General features: G+C 40.4%; 1 protein-coding gene across 1 annotated transcript in view; it reads left to right on the forward strand.

Moving 5' to 3' along the window:
• The window catches only part of PATJ (PATJ crumbs cell polarity complex component), a 342,671-nt gene that overhangs the window by 130,001 nt on the left and 189,394 nt on the right, over positions 1 to 23,276 (forward strand). Inside the window, exons 23-26 of the mRNA XM_080656343.1 lie at positions 7,526 to 7,597; positions 9,347 to 9,524; positions 17,941 to 18,051; positions 22,653 to 22,730. Coding sequence (XP_080512469.1) covers positions 7,526 to 7,597; positions 9,347 to 9,524; positions 17,941 to 18,051; positions 22,653 to 22,730 — 439 coding nt within the window. The remainder of the gene's footprint in view (positions 1 to 7,525; positions 7,598 to 9,346; positions 9,525 to 17,940; positions 18,052 to 22,652; positions 22,731 to 23,276) is intronic.

The following is a 23,276-nucleotide window of genomic DNA, read 5'->3' on the forward strand; positions in this document are numbered from 1 at the left end:
CGACCAGGAGTTCAACCAGCAGGCAGGCCAGCCAATCGCCCATGTCCCCTCTCCCTGGCCAGGCTGGCCGGACCCCTCCCATGCACGAATTCATGCACCGGGCCTCTAATATATATACTAAGTGACCAGATTATTATGCATTCAGAGATCATAATAATCTGGCCACTCAGTGTATATTTATGTCAAGTCAACTTCTCCTTGTGTTTGGAGGCAGGACAAATATTAAGAGGTCAGACTCATCCTCAAAGTGGGGCTCTCTACAAGGAGAACTGTGGGCCAGCATGTATGATAACTCTGGAAGGAATCTGAGCTATTTTGTTCCAAGTATCCTCCTTTCTTCATAAGGCCACTTGAGATCAGGTCTTCAGAACTCACCTGGCTTCAGTCTTTTTCTAACTCATCTTTGTCATCGCCTGCTGCCTGAGGACATATGGGTGCCTATAAAGGGGGACATGCACATCTCTCAGACTAATAGCAGATCTGTGGGATAGACATATTCTGGGTGTTGTTCAGATTTTTCCTCTATTATTTATAGCTACAAGGCCCTGAGAAGGTTTCCGTTGTGTCCAAAATTTCTCATTTATAAAGTAGTTTTACAGATGAAATAAAAGTGAATATAAAGGGCTTCATATAATGCCTTGAACATAGTAAATGTCTAATGGAAGGTCAGCAGTGATGCTCAGTGACAATGATAGACTCATGGGCCCTGAGGTTTATCTAGGGCAGTATTCATTATTGCTGGGTTGTTTTTTTTAAAACACTCAAGGAGATTGTAGGGTGTTTGTTTTATAGTAAAATAGAACCAACTCACAGTTACTAAAACAAGGTGTCAGAGGCTAAAGCCTTGGGAGGAGGATGAACTTGAGGTGAAAGACATTTAAAATTGACAAGACATCATGCTGTTGGTATAATAGAATGCAAATGAAAAGAAATACTTTACGTATTACATACTTTGTTAGAGTGGTGGAGGTAGAACAGGAGGCAGGTGTGATAGTGGGGAAAGGATAAAATGATTGTTATATTTTGAGCTCCCAATACAGTATCTGGCATTTAGTGCCTTTTAAATGAGTGGTGGATGTTTAATAGGTTTACCTTTGGGATAAACTGCCAAAAATTATGTATAAATTCAGAACATTGGTAAGAGGCTGAGGAAAAGGAAAAAAAGAAATACGTGCATTTGCGAGAGGACTACTCTGGAATATTTTGAATTGGGAGGAGAAAGGGGAGGTTTCCAATATACTTCGGTTGCAGCTGTTGTCCACACTGCAGGGGAAGATTAATGTGAAAAATTAGGGCAGGAAGTACATAAGAATATTACACTAATGTCTTTGAGAGTATATTTAGATCTTTGATTACTAATCCAGGCTCTACAAAAGGCCAAAAGAGACGTAAAGTTGACTGAAGGAAGCAAGTTACCCTTTGTGACTTGAGCTTTCATTGCATTAACAAAACTCTTAAGCACAATTGTACATATTAATAAAATGCACAGATTTTTAAGGGACAGTTTCCTTAATTTTGATCACTGTGTAGGTTCATATTACTGACAGTCCAATTAAGATATTGAACATTTCTATCACTGCAGAAAGTTCGCCCATCCTCTTGGCAGTGTCTTGTCCAAAGCAACTACTGATGTGACTTCTTATACTGTCATGCATTTATCCTGGTCTAGAACTCATGCAAATGTAATCATGCAGTAGGACTTTTTTTGTGGGTCTGGCTTCTTTTCATTGAGCACAGGTCTGTGCCATTCTAACCTTTAATATGAGGAATGCCTGATTCTTTCTGTGTACTGGTGCCAATAATAATTTGCTTCGTACCCTCAAAATCACTGTAACATCTGTATAAGTAAACTAACTAGTTTGGAAAACACTAGTACCCATTCTCCCTGGTTTCAAACACTCGGTATTCCCTATGGCATGTCACCAGCAAATTGCCATATAAAATCTATATTTAAAGAGGCAAAAGAAATCATGACATAGCTTAGTCACAACCAGAACTCTTCCTGCTTAATCCCTTTAGGGTGCTGCGTTTACTTGGCCCTCATATGGCATAGCATGTAGAAATTTTATATGAAAAAAAAAGGTATATTGAAAAGGAAAGGTCACCTTGGCTATCTGGATCCATCTGACTTGGGTATGATGGAAGATTTTATTCACAAAGGGATTGTATATCATGATCAAGTCTTACTAATAACACCCACCTGTTCACTAATGAGCTACTCCATCTTTCCTCCCAAATCTGTAAAGAATGATAACTTTGGGCATTTGTTAAAAAGTTCTGAAATAAAAAGCATTGTTTTTATTGGATGTTTAATTCCCTTGGGGAAAAACTGGTTCTATGTAAGAGGTAAATTTCAATTATTTTAAAATTTAAAACTTTAACTGATTAAGCTATTGACCATATTTAATAGTGCAAATTATAAAATTTGGTTAGAAATCCCTCATTAAAGTTTTAAATATATTTGTGAAAATTTATAACTTACTATGTGTAATAAAAGTATTTTACTTTCTTAATTAAATTTTATTTGGGGCTAAAAGGTATATACTGTATATACCTTCATCATGTAAAGTGACTACATCAGTTGGTATAGTTGCTCATCTCCTGTGACTGTATTTCCAAAACTACTCACACTGAGTGGATAAGCTTTTGCAAGTTTTATCTCTCTTTAAGTATAAAATAATCTGATTAAAATATGCACTGTCAATTTCCTGAAGGAAGTTAATATTCTTTGAAATAGTCAGTGAGTCTCTTTCAACAAAATAATCTTTTTATTACACACTTTAGCTAAAACTTTCCATATTCTAGATAATGCTCCCCCCCAAACCCTTCTCTTAATTTGTGAAAGCTAGCAGTTTAGGATATTTTTGGTTTTTATTTTTTAGTAGAAAAATTAATAGCTTATACTAATATTAAAGCTTGGTTTTCATTCTAGTTTATTTTTTTAATTAAAGAATTTAATTCCTAGAATGATAACGTATTTGTATCATAATAAAGATGCATATGTGTGTGTGTTTTTCATAGTGCCTATTATGAACTATTTTTGCTCACAACACTTCTGACACCAAATGTGTGAGTTTTTCCTTCACACAACAACCAGTTCTCTCTGACACCAATTACTTGGAGTTATTGCAGACTCCACAGTATAAAGGTTCAACCCTATAAGACTGCCCTGACTTCACATGCCAGTTGCCAAATGTACTTCTGACCAAACAGCTTGAAATTGGGTGTTCCCACAACACCTCCCTTGGACTTGTGAGGAGGGCTCACAGAACTCAAGAAAGTACTTTACTATCACTGGTTTATTATAAAGGATACAACTCGGAAATAGCCAAATGGGAAAGAGAAGTAGGGCAGGTATTGTGAGGAGGTGTGGGGTGTGCACAGTGCTTCCATTCTTCTCGGCACATCACCCTCCCAGCACCTTGAGGTGTTCTTCAACTTGGAGGCTTTCTGAACCCTGTCCTTTAGGGTTCTTTTTTCTTTTTATGGAGATTCCATTAAGTAGGCACAATTATTTACATCATTAGCCATTGGTGCTTGAACTCAATCTCTAGCCCCTCTCCCCTTCCCAGAGGTGGAGCTGAGGGTGGGACTGAATGTTCCAATTCTAATCACCTATTTGTTCTCTGGCAGCAACACCCATCTGAAATTATCCAGGGTCCTACCAAGAATCACCTTATTAGCACAAACTCAGTTCTGGCTGAAAGGAGATTGTTATTAATAACAAAAGATGTTCTTATCACCCATATCACAAAGGAAATTCCAAGGGTTTTAGAAGCTCTATGTCAGGAATTAGGACAGACATTATTTATTTCTTACTAGAGGCCCGGTGCATGACATTTGTGCCCTGGGAGGAGGGGTCTCTCAGCCTGGCCTGTGCCCTCTTGCAGTCTGGGAGCCCTTGGCAGACATCCCTCGAGGTGTCCTTAGAGCTGCTGCAGAGGCAGGAGAGGCTCCCACCACCACCGCTGTGCTTGCCAACCATGAGCCCGGCTTCTGGCTGAGTGGCGCTCCCCCTGTGGGAGCGCACTGACCAGCAGGGGGGCAGCTCCTGCGATGAGCATCTGCCCCCTGGGGGTCAGTGCGCATCATAGCGACCGGTCATTCTGCTGTTCGATCAATTTGTATATTAGGGTTTTATTATATACTAGAGGCCTGGTGCATGAAATTCATGCACGGGGGCGGGGGGGTGTCTCTCAGCCCAACCTGCACCCTCTCCAATCTGGGACCCCTCGAGGGATGTCCAACTGCCCATTTAGGCCTGATCCTACTGACAGTCGGACATCTCTCTCACAATCCAGGACTGCTGGCTCCCAACTGCTCACCTGCCTGCCTTCCTGATTGCCCCTAACCGCTTCTTCCTGCCAGCCTGATCACCCCCTAACCACTCCCCTTCCAGCCTGATTGATGCCTAACTGCTCCCCTGCCAGCCTGTTTTCCCCTAACTGCCCTCCCCTGTAGGTCTGGTCTCCCCAACTGCTCTCCCCTGCAGGCCTGGGTCCCCCCCAACTGCCCTTCCCTGCAGGCCCAGTTGCCCCCAACTTCCCTCCTCTGCAGGCTTGATCGCCCCCAACTGCCCTCCCTTGCAGGCCTGGTCCCTCCTAACTGCCCTCCCCTGCGGGCCTGATTGCCCACAACTGTCCTCCCTTGCAGGCCTGGTCCCTCCCAACTGCCCTCCCCTGCTGGCCATATTATGGCGGCCATCTTGTGTCCACATGGGGACAGGATCTTTGACCACATGGGGGCAGCCATCCTGTGTATTGAAGTGACAGTCAATTTGCATATTACTCTTATTCTATAGGATAGAGGCCTGGGTGGGGGCCAGCTGGTTTGCCCTGAAGGGTGTCCCGGATCAGGGTGGGGGTTCCCTTGGGGCGTGGTGTGGCCTGGGCGAGGGGCCTGTGGTGGTTTGCAGGCCAGCCACGCCCCCTGGCGACCCAAGCGGAGGCCCTGGGATCTGGGATTTATTTATCGTCTATAATTGAAACTTTGTATCCTGTAGCCAAGCCTCCTGCTCGCTCCATGGCCACAGCCATTTTTGTTGGGATTTATTTATCTTCTATAATTGAAACTTTGTAGCCTTGAGTGGAGGCCTGGGCCTGCCAGGGTGTGTGGAAAGCTTGGCTTCCTCCATTGCTGGAGAAACCCAAGCCTCCTGATCACTCTGTGGCCACAGCCATCTTGGTTGGGGTTCATTTGCATACTTGCTCCTGATTGGGTGGTGGGCATGGCTTGTGGGTGTAGTGGAGTGATGGTTAATTTGCATATTACTCTTTTATTAGATAGGATGATGTGGGAGAAATTTTGATGCAAAAAATGAAAAACTTGCAAAGGAAATGAATATTGGTTGAACTTCAGTTAAGTGTCAGTTTTTCCTCATTTAATCTTTGTTACTGTTCCATAGGGTAATCAAAATATGAAAGTTTATGTGATGATTACAACTATCCAATAAATAATAATGTCATATGATAAAGTGAACACTTCACTTAAATTGGTGGAATCATGGGAATATCATTTAGGGATTGCATTCAGAGGCTCATACACAGAGTTCCCCCTTATCCCCCTTTAGCATTGGTTTAACTAAGTAGGGCCTTCATTTTTTTTTCCAAGTAAAAAGTTTTGAAGAAAGTGGTCTGTCAGGGTCTGAAACCTGTTCTTCCCCTCTTCTCTGCTGTCCTTACTGGATGGCTTCTCGTGGTTTCTTCATGATTTTAAGATTGATTCTTCACCACCAATATCATCTCTGCCTTCTAGGCAAGGAGAAGGGAAGGGTGCAGAGCAAAAGGCTCCTGCCAACTGATTCTCCTCCATTTTAATAAGTTTTCCTGGAAGTCTCATCCAGGGACTTTTGCTTCCATATCCTCACAGTTATCATTAACTGAAAGAAAATTCACAAATGTATTTTTTTAGAGCTGGGCAAAGTGCCACCTGGAATAACAGAGTTCTGTTGGTAAGGGAAAGTGGGAGAGAGGACATTAGATAAGTAACCAGCAGATATCTGCCAGGCTGTTTGCCCCTGAATGCTATAATGCTTCTAATCATAAAAAACAGATTGGCGAAGGCAAGAAGGCCATCTGGTAGTGGGTGAGATGTTAATGATCCCTAACGATCCCAATTTCTTACCTGAGTTTTGGAATGTCTAGATCCTTTCAGCTTTCTCCTTTACAGTTACCCTTAAATTATTATATCCTAGAAATTTTGTAGAATGGCAAGGAAGTTGAGTTTTGTTACTTTTTTCAGGAAGTAGTTGAGAGTTCAGAGAATAATGGAGCATTGAAACTTAGTGTGGAAAGAAAGATTTGGGTACTGAGAGGAAGTTGTGTAGAATGTCTGAGCCTCAGTTCCTCATTTGAAAAATATAGTTATGTGGCCTGCTGTGCCTACTTCACAGGGTTTTTGTGAAAAGTAAATGAAAGAGGTAGTGCCTACATTTTTATGTAGAGTAATACAGTTTAGAGTATCAGACATTATTTCATTGGGTGGTCCAAAGTCACATACCTATTTCATGGCACAGGCTAGAGTGGAGCTTAGGACTCCTGTCTCTTCTTCCAGATAATTATTATGGTAATGTCTCTACCCTATTAGATAGCACTACTTACATAATTACTCTCTAGTTCAACATTTTGTTATTAAGCAGTTCCATGCTAACATACTTGATGGGTGAAAGTATGGTTGTGGTATGGTAGGTGGGAGGATTGAATTAGATAACATAAGTAAATCTCTCTGTAAACTGAAAAGTGATGTATAACTACACAAGATATTCATGGGATACCAATGATGGGAATTATTTAGAGTGACAGAAAAATTTAGAAAGAGGGATCATGTTTACTGACTGTTAAGCCATTTATGTTGTATTCTCTGAGCTGGTCAATATCAAGTTTTAAGGAATATATCCTATATAATAAAAGGCTAATATGCAAATTGTCCCTCGACCGGAAGTTCGACCAGGAGTTCGACCAGGGGGTGGGCCGACCCACCAACCACCCGGGGCCCCTCCCCCCGGCTGACTCCACCCCCAATTGCCCTCCCCCCCCAATCAGGGCCTGGGCCGGCCAACTGCTTGCAGCCCCTCCCTTCCTGGTCTGCCCCACCCCGATTGGCCCCCCCACCCCAATTGGGAGTGGGGCTGGCAGGCTGACCTCCTGCATCCCCTCCCCCCAGCAGGCCCGGCCCCAATCGGCCCCAATCTGGGTGGGCTGGCTGAACCCCACCTGTGCACAAATTCATGCACCAGGCCTCTAGTTTTTATATTGATAGAGGAACAAATATTGCATAAATCAAACACACAATTTTTGAAAATAGCATATAGATTGTCACCAATAACAGAGCTTATAGTCTATGATTTGCTGGTGCTGGGTGAATATTTGTTGAGTTCAACATTAAAACAATATATTTTTACTTTGTATGGACATTTAACTATTGATGTAAATATTTTAAAAGCTTAAAAATTAAGAACTGTTTAACTACATATAGATTGTGCAATTTTATGTTTTATAAATTGTGTGTGTATTTTTTTCCTCCTTAGTGAGTTACCTGAAAGAGAAGAAGGTGAAGGAGAAGAAACTCCAAACTTCAGTCACTGGGGTCCACCAAGAATGTATGTTGATGACATAATTGGCTATCTCAGTAGAACAACACAATCAGCTGCTTTTTTCTTTAATATTACTGTCATTCAGTCATTCTCTAATGATTGAGAAATTGCTACTCATATGTGGACTGGCCCAAAGTTTAGCTTTATTTTGTCTTATCTAGAGATTTAGCCAGGCAAAATGACTACAACCAATGTTAGGAAAATATCATACTCTTTCAGATAAAGCAATTTTCAAATGTCCATCTATGACAGTAACTGATGGACTAAGCATAGTTTATCACTGCCTCACTGAGGGCAGATAGGGCTGCCTTGATTACAGTAAAGCTTCTTTATGTATGAACAACAACAGTAGTGAAGCTGTACCATAAACCAATTTATCTCCCCCGCCAACCCCTTGTGCCTATGTGAACGAACAGAATGTGTTGGGCCCATCTTCTCTTAGATACTCTTGTAAATTTATGTAGGCACGAGGGCTCTACTTTATTAAGGTTATCAAATTCTTCCTTTAGCTGCTCTATCTATTCTTCATGCATTATTCATTTCACTGTGCCCACAAAAACTGTTTTTTATTGCACTTATGGGTTTTGTCTTAAAAACTCTTAGGAACTGTTTTCTGAGCTACTTTTTTATTTGCATGAATTATTGGCCAATTAATGCAATTGGGGCAAAATTCATAATATTTTGAGAATCAAGTTTTTTGTTTGTTTTTGTTTTAATCCTCACTCGAGAATATATTTGTTGAATTTAGAGAGAGAGGAAGGGGGTGGGGAGGGAGGAACATCGATGTGAGAGAGAAACATCAGTGGTTGCCTGCTAGAAGCTCCCCAACTGGGGATCAAACCCACAACCTGGGTATGTGCTCTGACCAGGAATTGAACCCACAGCCTTTTGGTGTATGGGACAATGCTCCAACCAACTGAGCCACCTGGCCAGGGCTTGAGGGCCAAGTGTTATCCCATATGTTTTTGAAATGATGTGAAGGTAGGAAGGAAAGAAAACCGTCCTGCCTTAGGAGCAGATAAAATCTGTCCTCCACTTAGAGAACCCCAGGTTCCACCTGCTGACTGGGAGAAGCAGCTTGGGGCAACAAGCCTCTCAATGGCAAATTTATTTTGTTCTGAAATTTTCTGCTTTTTGCAGAGACTCTTGATTTTTTCACCCATTTGTTCTTTTCTTAATCCAATCTTTGCAAATATTATGGATGTAGATGAAAAGGACTAATGTGGTAGGAGATGGGAACATTGAGGCCTAGCTAAATCTCTCAATATTGAGTTGTATTTATTGTTTTAGATACCTATCTTCTTCAGAATTTAAACTTTCACATATACCATGAATTTTTTTAATTTTTTAAAATTTATTGATTTTTAGAGAGAGGGAGGAAGGGGGAGAGAAAGAGAGTGAAGGAGAGAGAGAGAGAGAGAAACATCAATTTGTTGTTCCACTTATTTATGCATTCATTGGTTGATTCTTGCATGTGCCATGACAAGGGATCGAACCCGCAACCTTGGCATATTGGGATGACGCTCTAACCAATTGTGCTACCCGGCCAGGGCTATGCCATGAATTATCAATAATATCTTATAATTTAGGAATGAGGTACAATTTCTGTAACACTTGTAAAAATATATTTAGAAAATATATTTATATAAAATGTGAGCCACAAGGATATGGTACAAATTGAACACTTTACACTAACAGTCTAACAAATTAAATTAACTTGTTTCATGAGTGCATTTTATTTTATTCTTTTTACAGTGTTGAGATTTTTAGAGAACCCGATGTGTCTCTTGGTATTAGCATTGTTGGTGGACAAACCGTTATAAAACGCCTGAAGAATGGAGAGGAGCTGAAAGGTATATTTATCAAACAAGTTTTAGAAGATAGTCCAGCAGGAAAAACAAACGCTCTTAAAACTGGAGATAAAATACTTGAGGTAAATGATCTTAAAATTCTGTTTTTGTTTGAATGTACCGTGAAATAGTAAAATAATCATTTAGCCAGAATGCCTATCTTCATGTGATGAGGTATATGTGTGTACAATTGGTGTATTTTATTTAGATGCCTTAGTTTGTATGTTGTTTGCACAATCGTATGAGATTCTAAAGTTAGAGTGGTAGCATATCTTTAATAATAAAAGCATAATATGCTAATTAGACCGGACAGCCGAATGACCTTCTGGATGACACCGGGGCTGCGAGGGCCGAGCCCCTTGCACAAATTTTGTGCATTGGACCTCTAGTAAAACAATAAAACAAAAAGCCTCAATTGACTAAACAAACAATTTCAAAATTTAACAGAATGAGGCCCGTGGTGGACATCATGCTTCTCCCACAGTCTTTAACAAGTTCTAAATTTTATAAATGTGTGTGTAGGTGGGCTAGCCATGCCTGTCCACCCAGAGTTGCCCTTGAAGTTGATGGAGGGATGAATCCATTGTTCACATGTGTTAGGCTTTGTAGAGTGGAGTCAAAGCACTGAGAATATCCTGAGGTGTGAATCTGATACATTTCTTTGCAGTGATTTTATTGGATGACACCATATTGATTATCTTAAACCTGGGTATCTACTTGTTATTGATTTATGCTTTATGATGCTAAATAACAGCTATGGTGTTTCAGCTCTGATAGAGTGAAAAGAGCCCTGGAGGCCATGGGTTGAAGTCTAGATTGTTCTGTTTATTTCTATTTGTTCTTATTCTCAGTTTCCAAATAAAATGGAAATGGGAATTCAAAACCCTTAATATCATTGTGAGGATTAAATCAAGGAATCCTATGAAAATGCTCTGAATAGCCCTGCCCAGGTGGCTCAGTTGATTGGAGCATTGCCCCATACACCAAAAAGGTTGTGGGAAGCAACTGATGTTTCTCTCTCACATTGATGTCTCTCTCTCTCTCTCTCTCTCTCTCTCTCTCTCTCTCTCAAATCAATAAACATATCCTCAGGTGAGGATAAAGAAAAATGTTAACGCAACGCTCTCTATATACAAATTCTATGTTACATTTGTTTTGTGCAATTTAAAAAATTTTTTTAAATGCACTGGTAATATGGCAGTGAAGAAAATGACCAAAAAATCCATTCTCTGATGCATTTGCATGTTAGTTGAGGAGAGAGACAATACACAAAATAATATGTAGAATGTTAGATTGTAATAAGTAGCTTTGGAGAAAAATATTAGGAAGGAAGATAAGGAATGACAGGAGTGAAGGCAGTAGTTGGAATTAATAGATTTGTTGTAGAAGATATTAGGGCAAGTATAGGAAGTGAGTGAGCCATGTGGATTGATGGGGGAAGAAGGCTCCAGGAAGAGAAAACTAAGGTGTGAATACTCTGAATGCAATGGGAATCCATTAGAGAATTATGACTGCATACACATTTTAAAAGGATACTCTGGTGTCTGGGGCAGGTGTGGTTTCTTTTATTTAGTAATTACATGGTACAGGTTTTTCCTTTTCTATATTTGCATCCTTATTTGTTATTTTTTTACTTTTATTGTTGTAAGCAACATATATCTGGATTTTGCTTTTGTAAATCTAAATTGATAACCTTCATCTAAGTAAATAGGGACATTAATTTATTTTTAATTTTGATTACTGACATATTTGAACTTAATTTCTAAATATATATTTTATATTCTGTTTTATCTTGTTTTCCTTAACTTTCTATTTTGTAATAATTATAGATTCATAGAAAATTGCAAATAAATGTACAAGGAAGTTCGTGTTCCCTTTCCCCAGCCTCCCCCAATATTAGTGTCATACACAATTATAGTACAACTAGAGGCCTGGTGCACAAATTCGTGCATGGGTAGGGTCCCTCAGGGTAGCCTGTGGGGATCAGGCCGAAACTGGCGGTCCAATGCCACCTTCTGCTCCTGCCTGCCACTCCCACTCACCCTGGCCCCGCTGCGTCTGCTGCAGGCTCGCACACAGTCAGTCCCAATTGGGAGAGGCTCACGCCACAGTGGTGGCACTCGCCAGCCATGAGTCCTGCATCTGACGCCCGTCCCGAGGGTGGTTGGGGTGGCTGGGGTGGCTGGGATGCAATCAGCTCTCCGGGTGGGTGGTGGGACACTCTTGCGGCCCGGATCAGATCCGTCCCACTGACATTTGTGCTGGTTATTGGGAGCCACCTGGTGGCCGCTTTTATATCATTTCTCCCTTGTGGAGCATGTAGGGAGGGGAAGCGGCCTTGGTGCCTGAGGCCGACTTCCAGAGGTCGGGGCGCTGTCGGGATCATGCCAGCGGCACTGGTCCATTGGTGCCTGGCTCGTTCTCTAGAGATTGGACCTGTAGGACTACTGAGGGAAGGAGTGGCTGCCGCCAGGCTGGTGGGCTGCCAGGTCGGTCAGCTGAGCGGCACTCATGCTGTGGGAGCACACTGACCACCAGGGGGCAGCTCCTGCATTGAGTGTCTGCCCCCTGGTGGTCAGTGTGTGTCATAGTGACTGGTCGACCTGTCGTTCGGTCATTCAGTCACTTAGGCTTTTATATATAGAGACAGCAAAACCGAATACTGATATAGTCACAGTTCATTGACCTTATTCGGGTTTGTGTTGATAGCTCTACACAGTTTAATCACAAGTGTAGCCTTGCATAACCACCACTACAATCAAGAAACTGAACTGGCCCTAGCTGGTTTGACTCAGTGGATAGAATGTCAGCCTGCGGACTGAAGGGTCCTGGATTCAATTCCAGTCAAGGGCACATGCCTGGGTTGCAGACTCAATCCCCAGCAGGGGGCATGCAGGAGGCAGCCGATCAATAATTCTCTCTCATCATTGATGTTTCTATCTTTTTCTCCCTCTCCCTTCCTCTCTAATGTCAATAAATATATGAGGGAAAAAAGGAACTCAACCGTATCATTACTACAGGACTCCCTTGTGTTACTTACTACCCCTCTATAACCACTCTTCTCCCCATCCCTAACTGCTGGCAACCACTAATCTGTTTCTCCCTGTCTATAATTTTGTTATGTCACAGTTGTCACATAAGTAAAATCATGCATTATATCTCTTTTTGAAATTGGCTTTTGTTCACTCAGTGTAATTTGGTTGAAGTTTACTCAGTTTACTATTAACTGTTCATTCCTTTTTATGGCTGAGTAGTATTCCAGGATATACTACTGTTTAACCATTCATCCATTGAAAGACATTTGGGTAGTTTCCAGTTCTTGGCTATTCTGAATAAAGCTCCTATAAACATTTGTATACAAGTTCCAGAGTGAAAATGAGTTTTTGTTTCTCTAGGATAAATGCCCAAGAATGCAATTGCTGGGTTGTCTGCTATGTTCAGTTTTAGACTTGAACTGTCAAGCTGTTTTCCAGAGTGGCTGTACCATTTTACATTTCCACCAACAATGTTTGAGTGATCCAATTTCTCTGCATCCTCACCAACGTTTGGTGTTGTCACTATTTTTCACTTTAGCCATTCTGATAGGTATTTAGTGATATCTCATTATTTTCATTTGTGTTCCCCTAATAGCTAATGGTTAATATTAAGAACTTTTCATGTGCTAATTGCCATCTGTATATCCTCTTCCATGACATGTTTGTGCATGTCTTTTTTCTGTTTGCTAATTAGAATTTTCATTATTTCATTTTATAAAATTTTGGTTTGTTTTCCCCCCCCCCTCATCTTTCCCTGCTGTCAGTTGAAAATGAAGTATTCTCTCACTTGTCCATCATCACTTTTACACATACTAGTAAGAACCCACTGTTTTGTCTCAGATTTGATAATTTATATTTCTTCAAACTCACTGTAGACTTGAAATGTTACACTTTAATATATAGCTTGTCAAGCAGAGTCGTTTGTTTACTTTTTTCCCTGAAAAGTATTACTTGCTTGTTTTGTTTTTTAAGTAAAGCATAATAATCACTTCTTTCTGTATTGAAACAATTGTATGAAGGATTTAGGTCCATATAAATAATTTTTTATACTAGGAAGTTTGAATTTAATGTAATTTTTAGAAATGGCTATTCATCTGTATTAATGGACACACTGTTGGGTAGATATTTTTTGGTTGTAATAGGACAGATTTCCATTTGCCCCCCTAACTTCTCAACAACAGTGATTCCCATTTAACTCTGTGGAAAAGGGAATAACTCTCTGGTCATTACTGGAAGATGAAATAGTTCTCATATGCCTCTACTTCTCTCACTGTTGAATGCTTTGGGGATTAGGTTATTTATAAGAAGCTTCATCAAACTGTTGTGACAGCTTTTAAGCTTCACTTTAAATTTCTTCTCTACGTACTTTATTCATTTAATATTATTCCTATTCTTCCTCACTCAACTCAAATGAGAAGAGAGCTTTTACAGAGCATTAAAATCTTCGATTGGATGTCTAGTAGAATAAAAAGCCTTTAGACCTGCATGATGTGGCTCCAGCTGCCTCCCTGACCTCACCTCTCTTCTTCTCACCCATCTTTCACCATTCTTTGGACTCACCTGCCTTTAAATCCCTCTAACACACTAGGCTTCTGTCTCCTACCTGAGGGTCCTAGCTTCTCTGTCCCTCAGCTTCTAGGGTGCTCCCTTTTCTCCTTACTCTGCTCAGATTCAGCGATAGATCATCCTAATCACTCCCTTGCATACTCTTTCAACTCCTTTGATCCTCTTTTCTTTCCCTGAACTTGTGCAACCCTGCTTATTTCATGTTTCTAGCCTCACCAGAGAAAATAACTGCCATACTGTCTGCTGGAAATTCATGACCACTCCCTCAAGTGGGTCTTTAGTTCTGCCCTGCAATCCTGTAATATTTCCCCAGTTATTTTATTCTCCTGCTTCCCTGGATAACTGTTTCAAACCTGCTGTACCTCCTCCTCAGCCTTAATCTTGCTCTAAGGTCCTTGTTTCTTATTTTTTTTTTTTTATCTATTTTTTTTTTATTTTAAATAAATCTTTATTCAGATTATTACAATTATTTCTCCTTTTTTCCCCCATAGTTCCCCTCCAGCCATTTCCCACCCCACCTTCTGCCCTTACCTACCCCCCACTGTCCTCATCCATAGGTGTATGATTTTTGTCCAGTCTCTTTATGAACCCCCCCATACCCCTTTCCCCCTGAGAATTATCAGTCCACTCCCTTTCTATGCCCCTGATTCTATTGTATTCACCAGATTATTCTGTTCCTCAGGTTTTTAATTCACTTGATTTTTAGGTTCACTTGTTGATAGATATGTATTTGTTGTTCATAATTTTTATCTTTCCTTTTTTCTTCTTCCTCTTCTTTAAGAATACCTTTCAGCATTTCATATAATACTGGTTTGGTGGTGATGAACTCCTTTAGCTTTTTCTTGTCTGTGAAACTCTTTATCTGCCCTTCAATTCTGAATGATAGCTTTGCTGGGTAGAGTAATCTTGGTTGTAGGTTCTTGCTATTCATCACATTGAAAATTTCTTGCCACTCCCGTCTGGCCTGCATAGTTTCCGTTGAAAAGTCAGCTGACAATCGTATGGGTGCTCCCCTGTAGGTAACTAACTGTTTTTCTCTTGCTGCTTTTAATAGTCTCTCTTTGTCTTTTGCTCTTGGCATTTTAATTATGATGTGTCTTGGTGTAGTCCTCTTTGGATTCCTTTTGTTTGGGGTTCTGTGGGCTTCCTGGACTTGTAAGTCTATTTCTTTCACCAGGTGGGGGAAGTTTTCGGTCATTATTTCTTCAAATAGGTTTTCAGTATTTTGCTCTCTCTCTTCTTCTGGCACCCCCATAATTCTGATGTTGGTACGCTTGAAGTTGTCCCAGAGTCTTCTTACATTATCTTCAACTTTTTGGATTTTTTTTTTTGCTTTTTGCTTTTTCGGTTGAGTGTTTTTTGCTTCTTTGTATTTCAATTCTTTGACTTGATTTTTGTGTTCCTCTTGTCTGTTTTTGGGTCTCTGTATAATATTTTTTATTTCAGTCAGTGTATGTTTAATTTCTAGTTGGTCCTTTTTCATCTCTTCGAGGGTCTCGTTATATTTATCGGCCTTTTCTAGGATATTCTTAAAAAGCCTTATAACCGTGGTTTTGAATTCTATATCCAGTCGTTTGTTTTCCTCCATTTCTTTCGTTTGTGATCTGATTCTTAGACGCCACATTTTCACTGCTTCCCTGAGTTGGTAGATTTGTGTGCTAGGTTTCCAATTTGGCCCAGTGGGTCTGCCTCCCCAGTTAACCTGGGGTGGACACTCTTGGTGCACCCCTTTGTGGACTGTGTGTACAGCCTTGTTGTAATTAAGTCTTTATTGTTGTTGGTATCACTGGGAAGAATTGACCTCCAGGCCAGTTGGCTGTAAGGATCAGCTGTGTCTATGCTGGGAGAAGTCCGGTGCTGGAGACAGCCTTATAGGATTAGACTTGCCAAATTGCAATAGCCTCTGTGCTCTGCTTGGATGGGGTGGAGTCTCAGTCTTGGCTTCCCATCAGCCTTGCCCTTGCTAGCACGTGTGTGCCTTCAGTCCTCTGCCTTCCTGGCTCCCGATTCTCTGCCCGAGAGTCCAGACTCCCCCCACAAGAGCGTGGGTCTCCGGGGGCTCGCCTGGAACTGGGGTTCACTGCAGTCAGAACTGGGGCTCACTTCAGTCAGAACTGGTGTTCGGTGCCGTCAGGAGCCTCTCACTCCCTTCCGCTAGGGAAAGCCTGTGGCAGCCTCTCGCAGCCTTTGTGCGCACTGGCGCGAGCGGACTTTCAGTCTTCCGCCTTCCCCGGCTCCCGAGTCTCCGCCCGAGAGTCCAGACTCCCCCCACAAGAGCGTGGGTCCCCGGGGGCTCGCCTGGAACTGGGGTTCGCTGCAGTCAGAACTGGGGCTCTCTTCAGTCAGAACTGGGGTTTTGTGCCGTCAGGAGCCTCTCACTCCCTTCCGCTAGGGAAAGCCTGTGGCAGCCTCCCGCAGCCTTTGTGCGCACTGGCGCGAGCGGACTTTCAGTCTTCCGCCTTCCCCGGCTCCCGAGTCTCCGCCCGAGAGTCCAGACTCCCCCCACAAGAGCGTGGGTCCCCAGGGGCTCGCCCGGAATAGGTGTTCAGTGCAGTCAGAACTGGGGTTCAATGCGGTCGGGGGCTCCCTTCCCCCTTCCGCCAGAGAAAGCCAGCCAGGCACTCCGCCGCCCTTCCTCTCTGCGCGCACAAAGACCCTTTGCCGTACCTCCAATTCTCTGTGAGCTTTTCTCCTTCCTTCTAGTTGTAGAATTTTCACTCAGTCAGCTTTCCTGCGGTTCTGGATGGTGTCCGTTCTGTCTTCTAGTTGTAGTTTTGAAATTGTTGTGCGAGGCAGCAGTTTAGGTGTTTACCTATGCCGCCATCTTGGTTTTCCTTGTTTCTTATTTCATTGACAAAATAGAAACAGTCAAAAGGGAACTTCCCCTTGCTCCCTCTACATACCCATCTTTTTTCCTAACAGTGTCTGTAACAACAAATGAACTATTTGTGCTTCTATCTAAAGCCAATCTCTCTAACTTGTGCAGAAGTCATCCCCTCTTCGCTGTCCAAGGATTGGCCTCTACGTGGTCACTTCTCTCTCTCTCATTCAGTTTGCCTCTCTACTGCATCATTATTGCTGTAATAGCTCCCATCTTAAAAACAAAAACCTGTCTTGATCCCACTTCCCTCTCCACCCACATTCCTATTTCTTTGGTCCCCTTATGGCAAAGCCATATTCACAAATTGTCACTATCCACAGACCATAAGCCACCCCAACAATTACCAAGGCTTTGTTACATGATCAGTTTGAAAAATTGGTTCTATTAAATATGTTTGTTAAATAAAGGATGTCTTGGAGATTACAGGCATGTTCTCAAATTAGGTTCTCTGAGATTTGTATAATAAGGAGCCATTTACATTTACCCAAATTTATTGAGCACAAAATATGCCTTTAGAAGGAACCTACAGATGTTTTCATACTTCTTTTTTTCAACAGAATTTAAGAAATGTTCAACTACTTAATTGTGATAATGGACAAGTTGCCTAAAATAATCATTCTTCTCAGTGTGAGAGAAGATTCCAGAGAGATCCCCACCTTTTCCTTTCCCCACCCAGAAATATGTACTGTGTTAGTGACAGGGGTGACATTATAAGCTCAGAAGCTTAAGGTTCTGTTACTGACTAAGCTACTGTTTTGAGTAAGTACATTTAACCAGGGCTATTGTTATTACGATTTTTGTCTTGTTTACTTTTCTTGAAGGTAATACGTTACTTCCGTAAATGTGTTCCAGAACAGCAAAGCTTTTTATGGGCTAATCTTATTTTTTTCCTGACTTTGGTTTAATTCATTAGACTCTGGCAGCTCTCATAACTATATAATACACATGAACTTTGAATTAACCTATCCACAGTATCTACCGCCTCTCTAATAGAAATAAATGACTTCTGTGTTGTAGGTGTCTGGAGTGGATTTGCAGAATGCCTCACACAGCGAAGCAGTGGAGGCCATTAAGAATGCAGGAAACCCTGTGGTGTTCATTGTTCAGAGCTTGTCATCCACTCCAAGAGTAAGCTTTCGTTTGTTTTCAAAGAGTTTATAATTATTCTCTGTATCTGTAAACCAAGCTTTTAGCCTCTAAGTACTTTTCCACATATTTCCGTTTTTACTCTACAATAGCCTAGAAAAAGCTTTGGCTTCATAAAAATTTAGTCATTAATTTCAGTTTCTCCATTGTTTTGTCCAGTTTTGACCTCCTAATTAAATTTGAGTCATTCCAGTGTGTACTGGTGTAAGTCACAGTCTGTGGAAATAAACAGGCCTGTTTTTGATTTCTTGATTCCCTATTTACCAGCTTTGCTTAACTTGGAGGCAAGTTACTTGGTTTATAAAATACTTTGAACATAAAGAGGGTCAGGTATAAGAACATTCTAGAGATACCATCAAATGTTCTGTACATTTATTAAAGCATGTATACAAATAGGCTGCCCGGCGGGCATGGCTCAGGGGTTGAGCATCGACCTATGAACCAGGAGGTCAGAGTTCGATTCCTGGTCAGGGCACATGCGGGAGTTGTGGACTCCATCCCCAGTGTGGGACATGCAGGAGACAGCAGATCAATGATTTTCTCTCATCATTGATGTTTCTATCTCTCTCTCCCTCTCCCTTGCTCTCTGAAATCAATAAAAATGTATTTTAAAAAAATACAAACATGTATTGTAAATTCTGTTGGGGATTCTGAATTCAAAAATGGCTATATTTAATCATAACATTTTTTTCTATAATAACTCACTCTTTTGGTACAGAATTAGAACTCTGATATGCAGATGTCTGTGGCAGGATGAGTATTTCATATTGCAGTGTGCAGCAGCAATGTCACCTTTAAGCCCTGTAACTGGACACAATGTTTATTTCTTTTTAACTTTATAATGGAAGGCAGCTGTTCAACATATAGTGTCTGGACAGGAGGGAAAATGTCATATACATTTTAAAATTTACATTCCACTGTAGTATTGCAGTGCTTTTCAACCCTTTATATGCCAAGGCATACAGAAAGTAATAATTGTATGTCAAACTGGACCACAGATGCCCTTTCAAAGGCCGGGACATCAATACGCTATTTCGACATACTTGTAACCTGCCTGCTGCAGCCTCACCCGACACGGGCGGCTCTGCTCCGGGGCACTGAGCTGCAGTTCAGTCCCTTTTGTCTTAGCGCTGTTTATGCACCATCAGGACTAGTTGAGAGAGATGAACTGAATAAAGCCTTCTGATTTTCATACCATTTGAAATTCAAGGTGTTTTTTTTTGTTTGTTTGTTTTTTTAGGGAATCTACTTCTAAACTTTTATAATCTCGAGAAAGTAGTTTACGCCATCACTTTTCTTTCTGGAAACTGAGTTCAGTAGGAAAATTGGCATGATTATTCCTCACCAAATGATACTTCCAAAGAAACTGTTTTGAACTAGAATGAGCCCATCACATTATACATTTATGAGGCACTTGTGAATGCCCTGCCAAAAAAGTGTTGAAAGCATTCGCATAGGTTATAACGTCCACCTAAAAGTCCAGGCTTCTGTCCAGCCTTTGCTGGTGAGCTCGGATGAATATTTTCTCCTGGATGACACAAACAGTGCAATTTCTTTCAACTCTTCAAAAAAAGAAAAAGAAAATCTCTTTAGCGTCATGCCATGCTCAAGTCACTCATCCCCGCCCCCCCTTTCAGCCCCTCGGCCATGCTGTGTGCGTTTGGTTCCTCTAGCATTGCACCCTCTGTGGGCCTAGCCAAGGGAGCATGGTCAAGTGATGGTGTTAGTTACTGTGCCCAAGACTTGTTCTATTTTTTTTTTAGCACAAAGTGATTCCTGTTGAATGAGCCAATGAAAGGAATCAAGGTTCACATTTTTACCAAATGGTGTTCTCTTGGGCTCACACATTGTTGCAAATAGTATTGATCATCACAGAAATAGGAAATACAGCCAAATGCGTTACCACTTTTTACCAGTTTACATTACTATGAGCCTTTCCCTCAAAGTCCCCTAAAGAAGTCATTTTCTTTTTTTTTAAATTTCTTTATTGATTAAGGTATTACACATGTGTCCTTATTCCCCCATTATTTCCCCCCCCCCCCCCCGCCCCCGCCATTGCATGCCAAGAAGTCATTTTCTAATGGCAGGCCCAATGTCTAACTGTGCTGTGGTCACATGGAAATCTTATCAACACTCTGTGGTGTTCAACTTTGTACTTTCATTTTCTTTGAGTTGTATTTTTTTTTTTACACTTGTGCTTTTAACAGATGTTTTACATGTATCAACAATATATTACCTTTTTAATTTAACCTTTTTCTCCTGAATTTCTCAAACGTGTTTTCAGCATACTAGAAAGAAATGCATGTATCTATTCAGATTTACTTAGCAAATGCTTGAGAGCATAACCCATGATTTATACTGCATTCCTATATAGATAGTTTTTATGCCAAGGTAATTATTTCCCCACTTAATAACATAACTACATTTAACAGGGGCATCATGTATTTTCTTAATGTTAAAAAACAAACCCTGTTGGCTCTGTCCGGTGTGGCTCAGTTGATTGGGTGTTGTCCCATGCATGAGATTGCTGGTTTGATTCCCAGTCAGAGCACATGCCCAAATTGTGGGCTCAGTCCCCATAAGGGGGTGTGCAGGAGGCAGCCAATGGATGTTTGCTCTCACATTGATGTTTCTCTCTCTCCCGCTCCCTCCCTCTCTCTCTAAAAATCAATTGAAAAAAAATCTGAAGAAAAAGAAAACCTTTTGAAATTGGTGTCATCCCTTCAGTTCATTAAATTTATTTTGTGTTGTTGTTTTCCCCCCTATAGTCTATTTGTACTTCCTAATACCATTGTTTCATAATGGTGCCTAAATTTTTTGACATATATATTTTGCATATTAATCATATACAAATATATTTTTTACTTTCATAAGAAATAGGCTCTCTTTTACCTTTCTTAAAAATGTAGTCTTCTTGTCCTAGCTGGGTTGGCTCAGTGGATAGAGTGTTGGCCTGTGGCTTGAAAGGTCCCGGGTTCAATTCCAGTCAAGGGCACATGCCTGGGTTGCAGGCTCGATCCCCAGTAGGGGGCATGCAGGAGGCAGCCAATCAATGATTCTCTCATCATTGATGTTTCTATCTCTTCCTCTCTGAAATCAATAAAAATATATTTTTTTAAAATGTAGTCTCAGTAAGTCTCTTGTCTTCCACATTTTGCATGATATGTGTACAGAAATATATTTTTCTGCTATTTGAAAAACCAACAGTGTAAACCTTATGAATGGCAACTGACATTCTGTCTCATCCCAAAGCTCTGCCATTCAGCTTAAGCTAGTTTTTCCATGGGAGAATGTAGGTCCAGTGTGGGCAGATATCCTGACTTGTCAGGGAGGCAAAGTGTTCTGTTTTGTTTTAAGATTCTTTAAGACAAGAAACATGCTTATAGATCTAGCATTTCTTGAACTCTGATTTAGGTTGTTGTGTGTATTAAATAGAGAAATAAGTACTAAGTACTAGCACAGCATCTATTCACTTAGGAAGCACTGAATTTATGGTGATGTATCATCTCTCCCATTTTTTACTTAAGTGAAACATTTCTGAGACTTTCTTATATATTCCAAAATTAATTTATTTCTGTAGAAATATCCTCAGGTGAGGATTAACAGAAAAACACACAAACACACACAAAAAGTGAAAAAAATTTAACCGTAAATTGCATTTAGAGAGAAACTTTTTATTTTTTTATTTTTTAAATAATTATCCCTAGACAGGTAGTTTCTTTAAATTTGTGAGAAAGGAGATCTGTTTTTTTCTTTTAATTTTTATGTCTGTCATCAGATTTTTATGCCAAGATTATTTGTGTTTGCTATTTGAGGAGCCTTAATAAAAAAAACACTAATAAATTTTTTATATTTTCCTAAGGTGTTTCAATAGTTTTATAAAAAGTAATCTGTGCTCTTGGTACCATAAAGAATTAAAGTTATTTCAATGACATTACACTTTTTCATTCATGTATAAATATTTATTGAGTGCAAATATGTATTAGGCTCTTTCTGAGTCTCAGAGTTACGGTGATAAATCACACTAAATTCTTATTGGGCTTTTACTCAGTGATGTAAATAAAGATTTGAAATTCATCTTTATGCTAATAGTAATAGTGAAATATTTATTGAGTGTGCACAAGTGTGCTAGATAACATACTTGAACTGGGGTACAATGATGAATAAGGTAAATCTATCCAATAAAAGATACATCCTATGTTCTAGGAATTAACTGAGGTCACCTCTTATACTGTATTTTGCAAAATGAGATATTTGGACAGCAGTCAGTATCATGACTTTCTTTTTAGTCTTCTTCATCCATACACACAAGCTTGTGGATTTATTACCCCTTGATCACACACACACACACACACACACACACACACACACACACACACATCAATTTAAGATTTATATTGCTTATCAGATTTTCCAAGTTGTATTGTTTGCCTTGAATTGTGCTTCTCATGTCTTTACATTATAGATGAAGTCAAAGAATTCATTAAGATTTTTAACTGTTTTTTTAAAATGCATAAATAAATGTAATGATTGTGTCATTTAAATGTTTTCCTTCTCCCCTCTCCTTTTTTTCTTGGTGGTAGGCCATTCCTAGTGTGCATAACAAGGCCAACAAAATCGCTAATAACCAGAACCAAGGCACCCAAGAAAAAAAAGAAAAGGTAAGTTGAACCTCTCAAGCTTTTAAAAGATGTTTTTTATTTCTTGTTGCCTATTTGAACTATAATTAATCAGAATGTTATTTTGAGGAGTACCTGGGTAGCAGTGCTATGTTTAGAATATTTCCTTTCTGTGAACATAACTGGCCAGGATGAAGGCCAGATACCTAGTGGAGCATAGGTGTAAAATGTTATAAAGTACCCCTCAGCCATTGTCATCTTTATCTCTCTTGTCTACTCAGCTGCGCGAGTTGTCTGTTTATTCCCAGAAAATGCCTTGAACACCTGAGAGTTTCTGAGACTTTGACCTTGGTGTTCTCTCAGCCTGGAAGTCCGTTTCCCACTTTGGTCTTCCTTTTTATCCTCCAAGGAGCAGGTCAAAGGTCATCTGTACTGAGAAAACATTCATTACCATCCAGCAGAATTAGTCATCCATTCCTGTTTTCCCACCTCTATTCTAGTAGAATGAGTTATTCTAAAATTTATTTTAGGATATAATGTCAAGGAGCAATGAATTTTCTTTTCTTTTTTTCCATAAGGATAACTAAT

This window comes from Plecotus auritus (assembly GCF_963455305.1).
Source record: "Plecotus auritus genome assembly, chromosome: 2".
In the NCBI taxonomy this organism is placed as follows: domain Eukaryota; kingdom Metazoa; phylum Chordata; class Mammalia; order Chiroptera; family Vespertilionidae; genus Plecotus; species Plecotus auritus.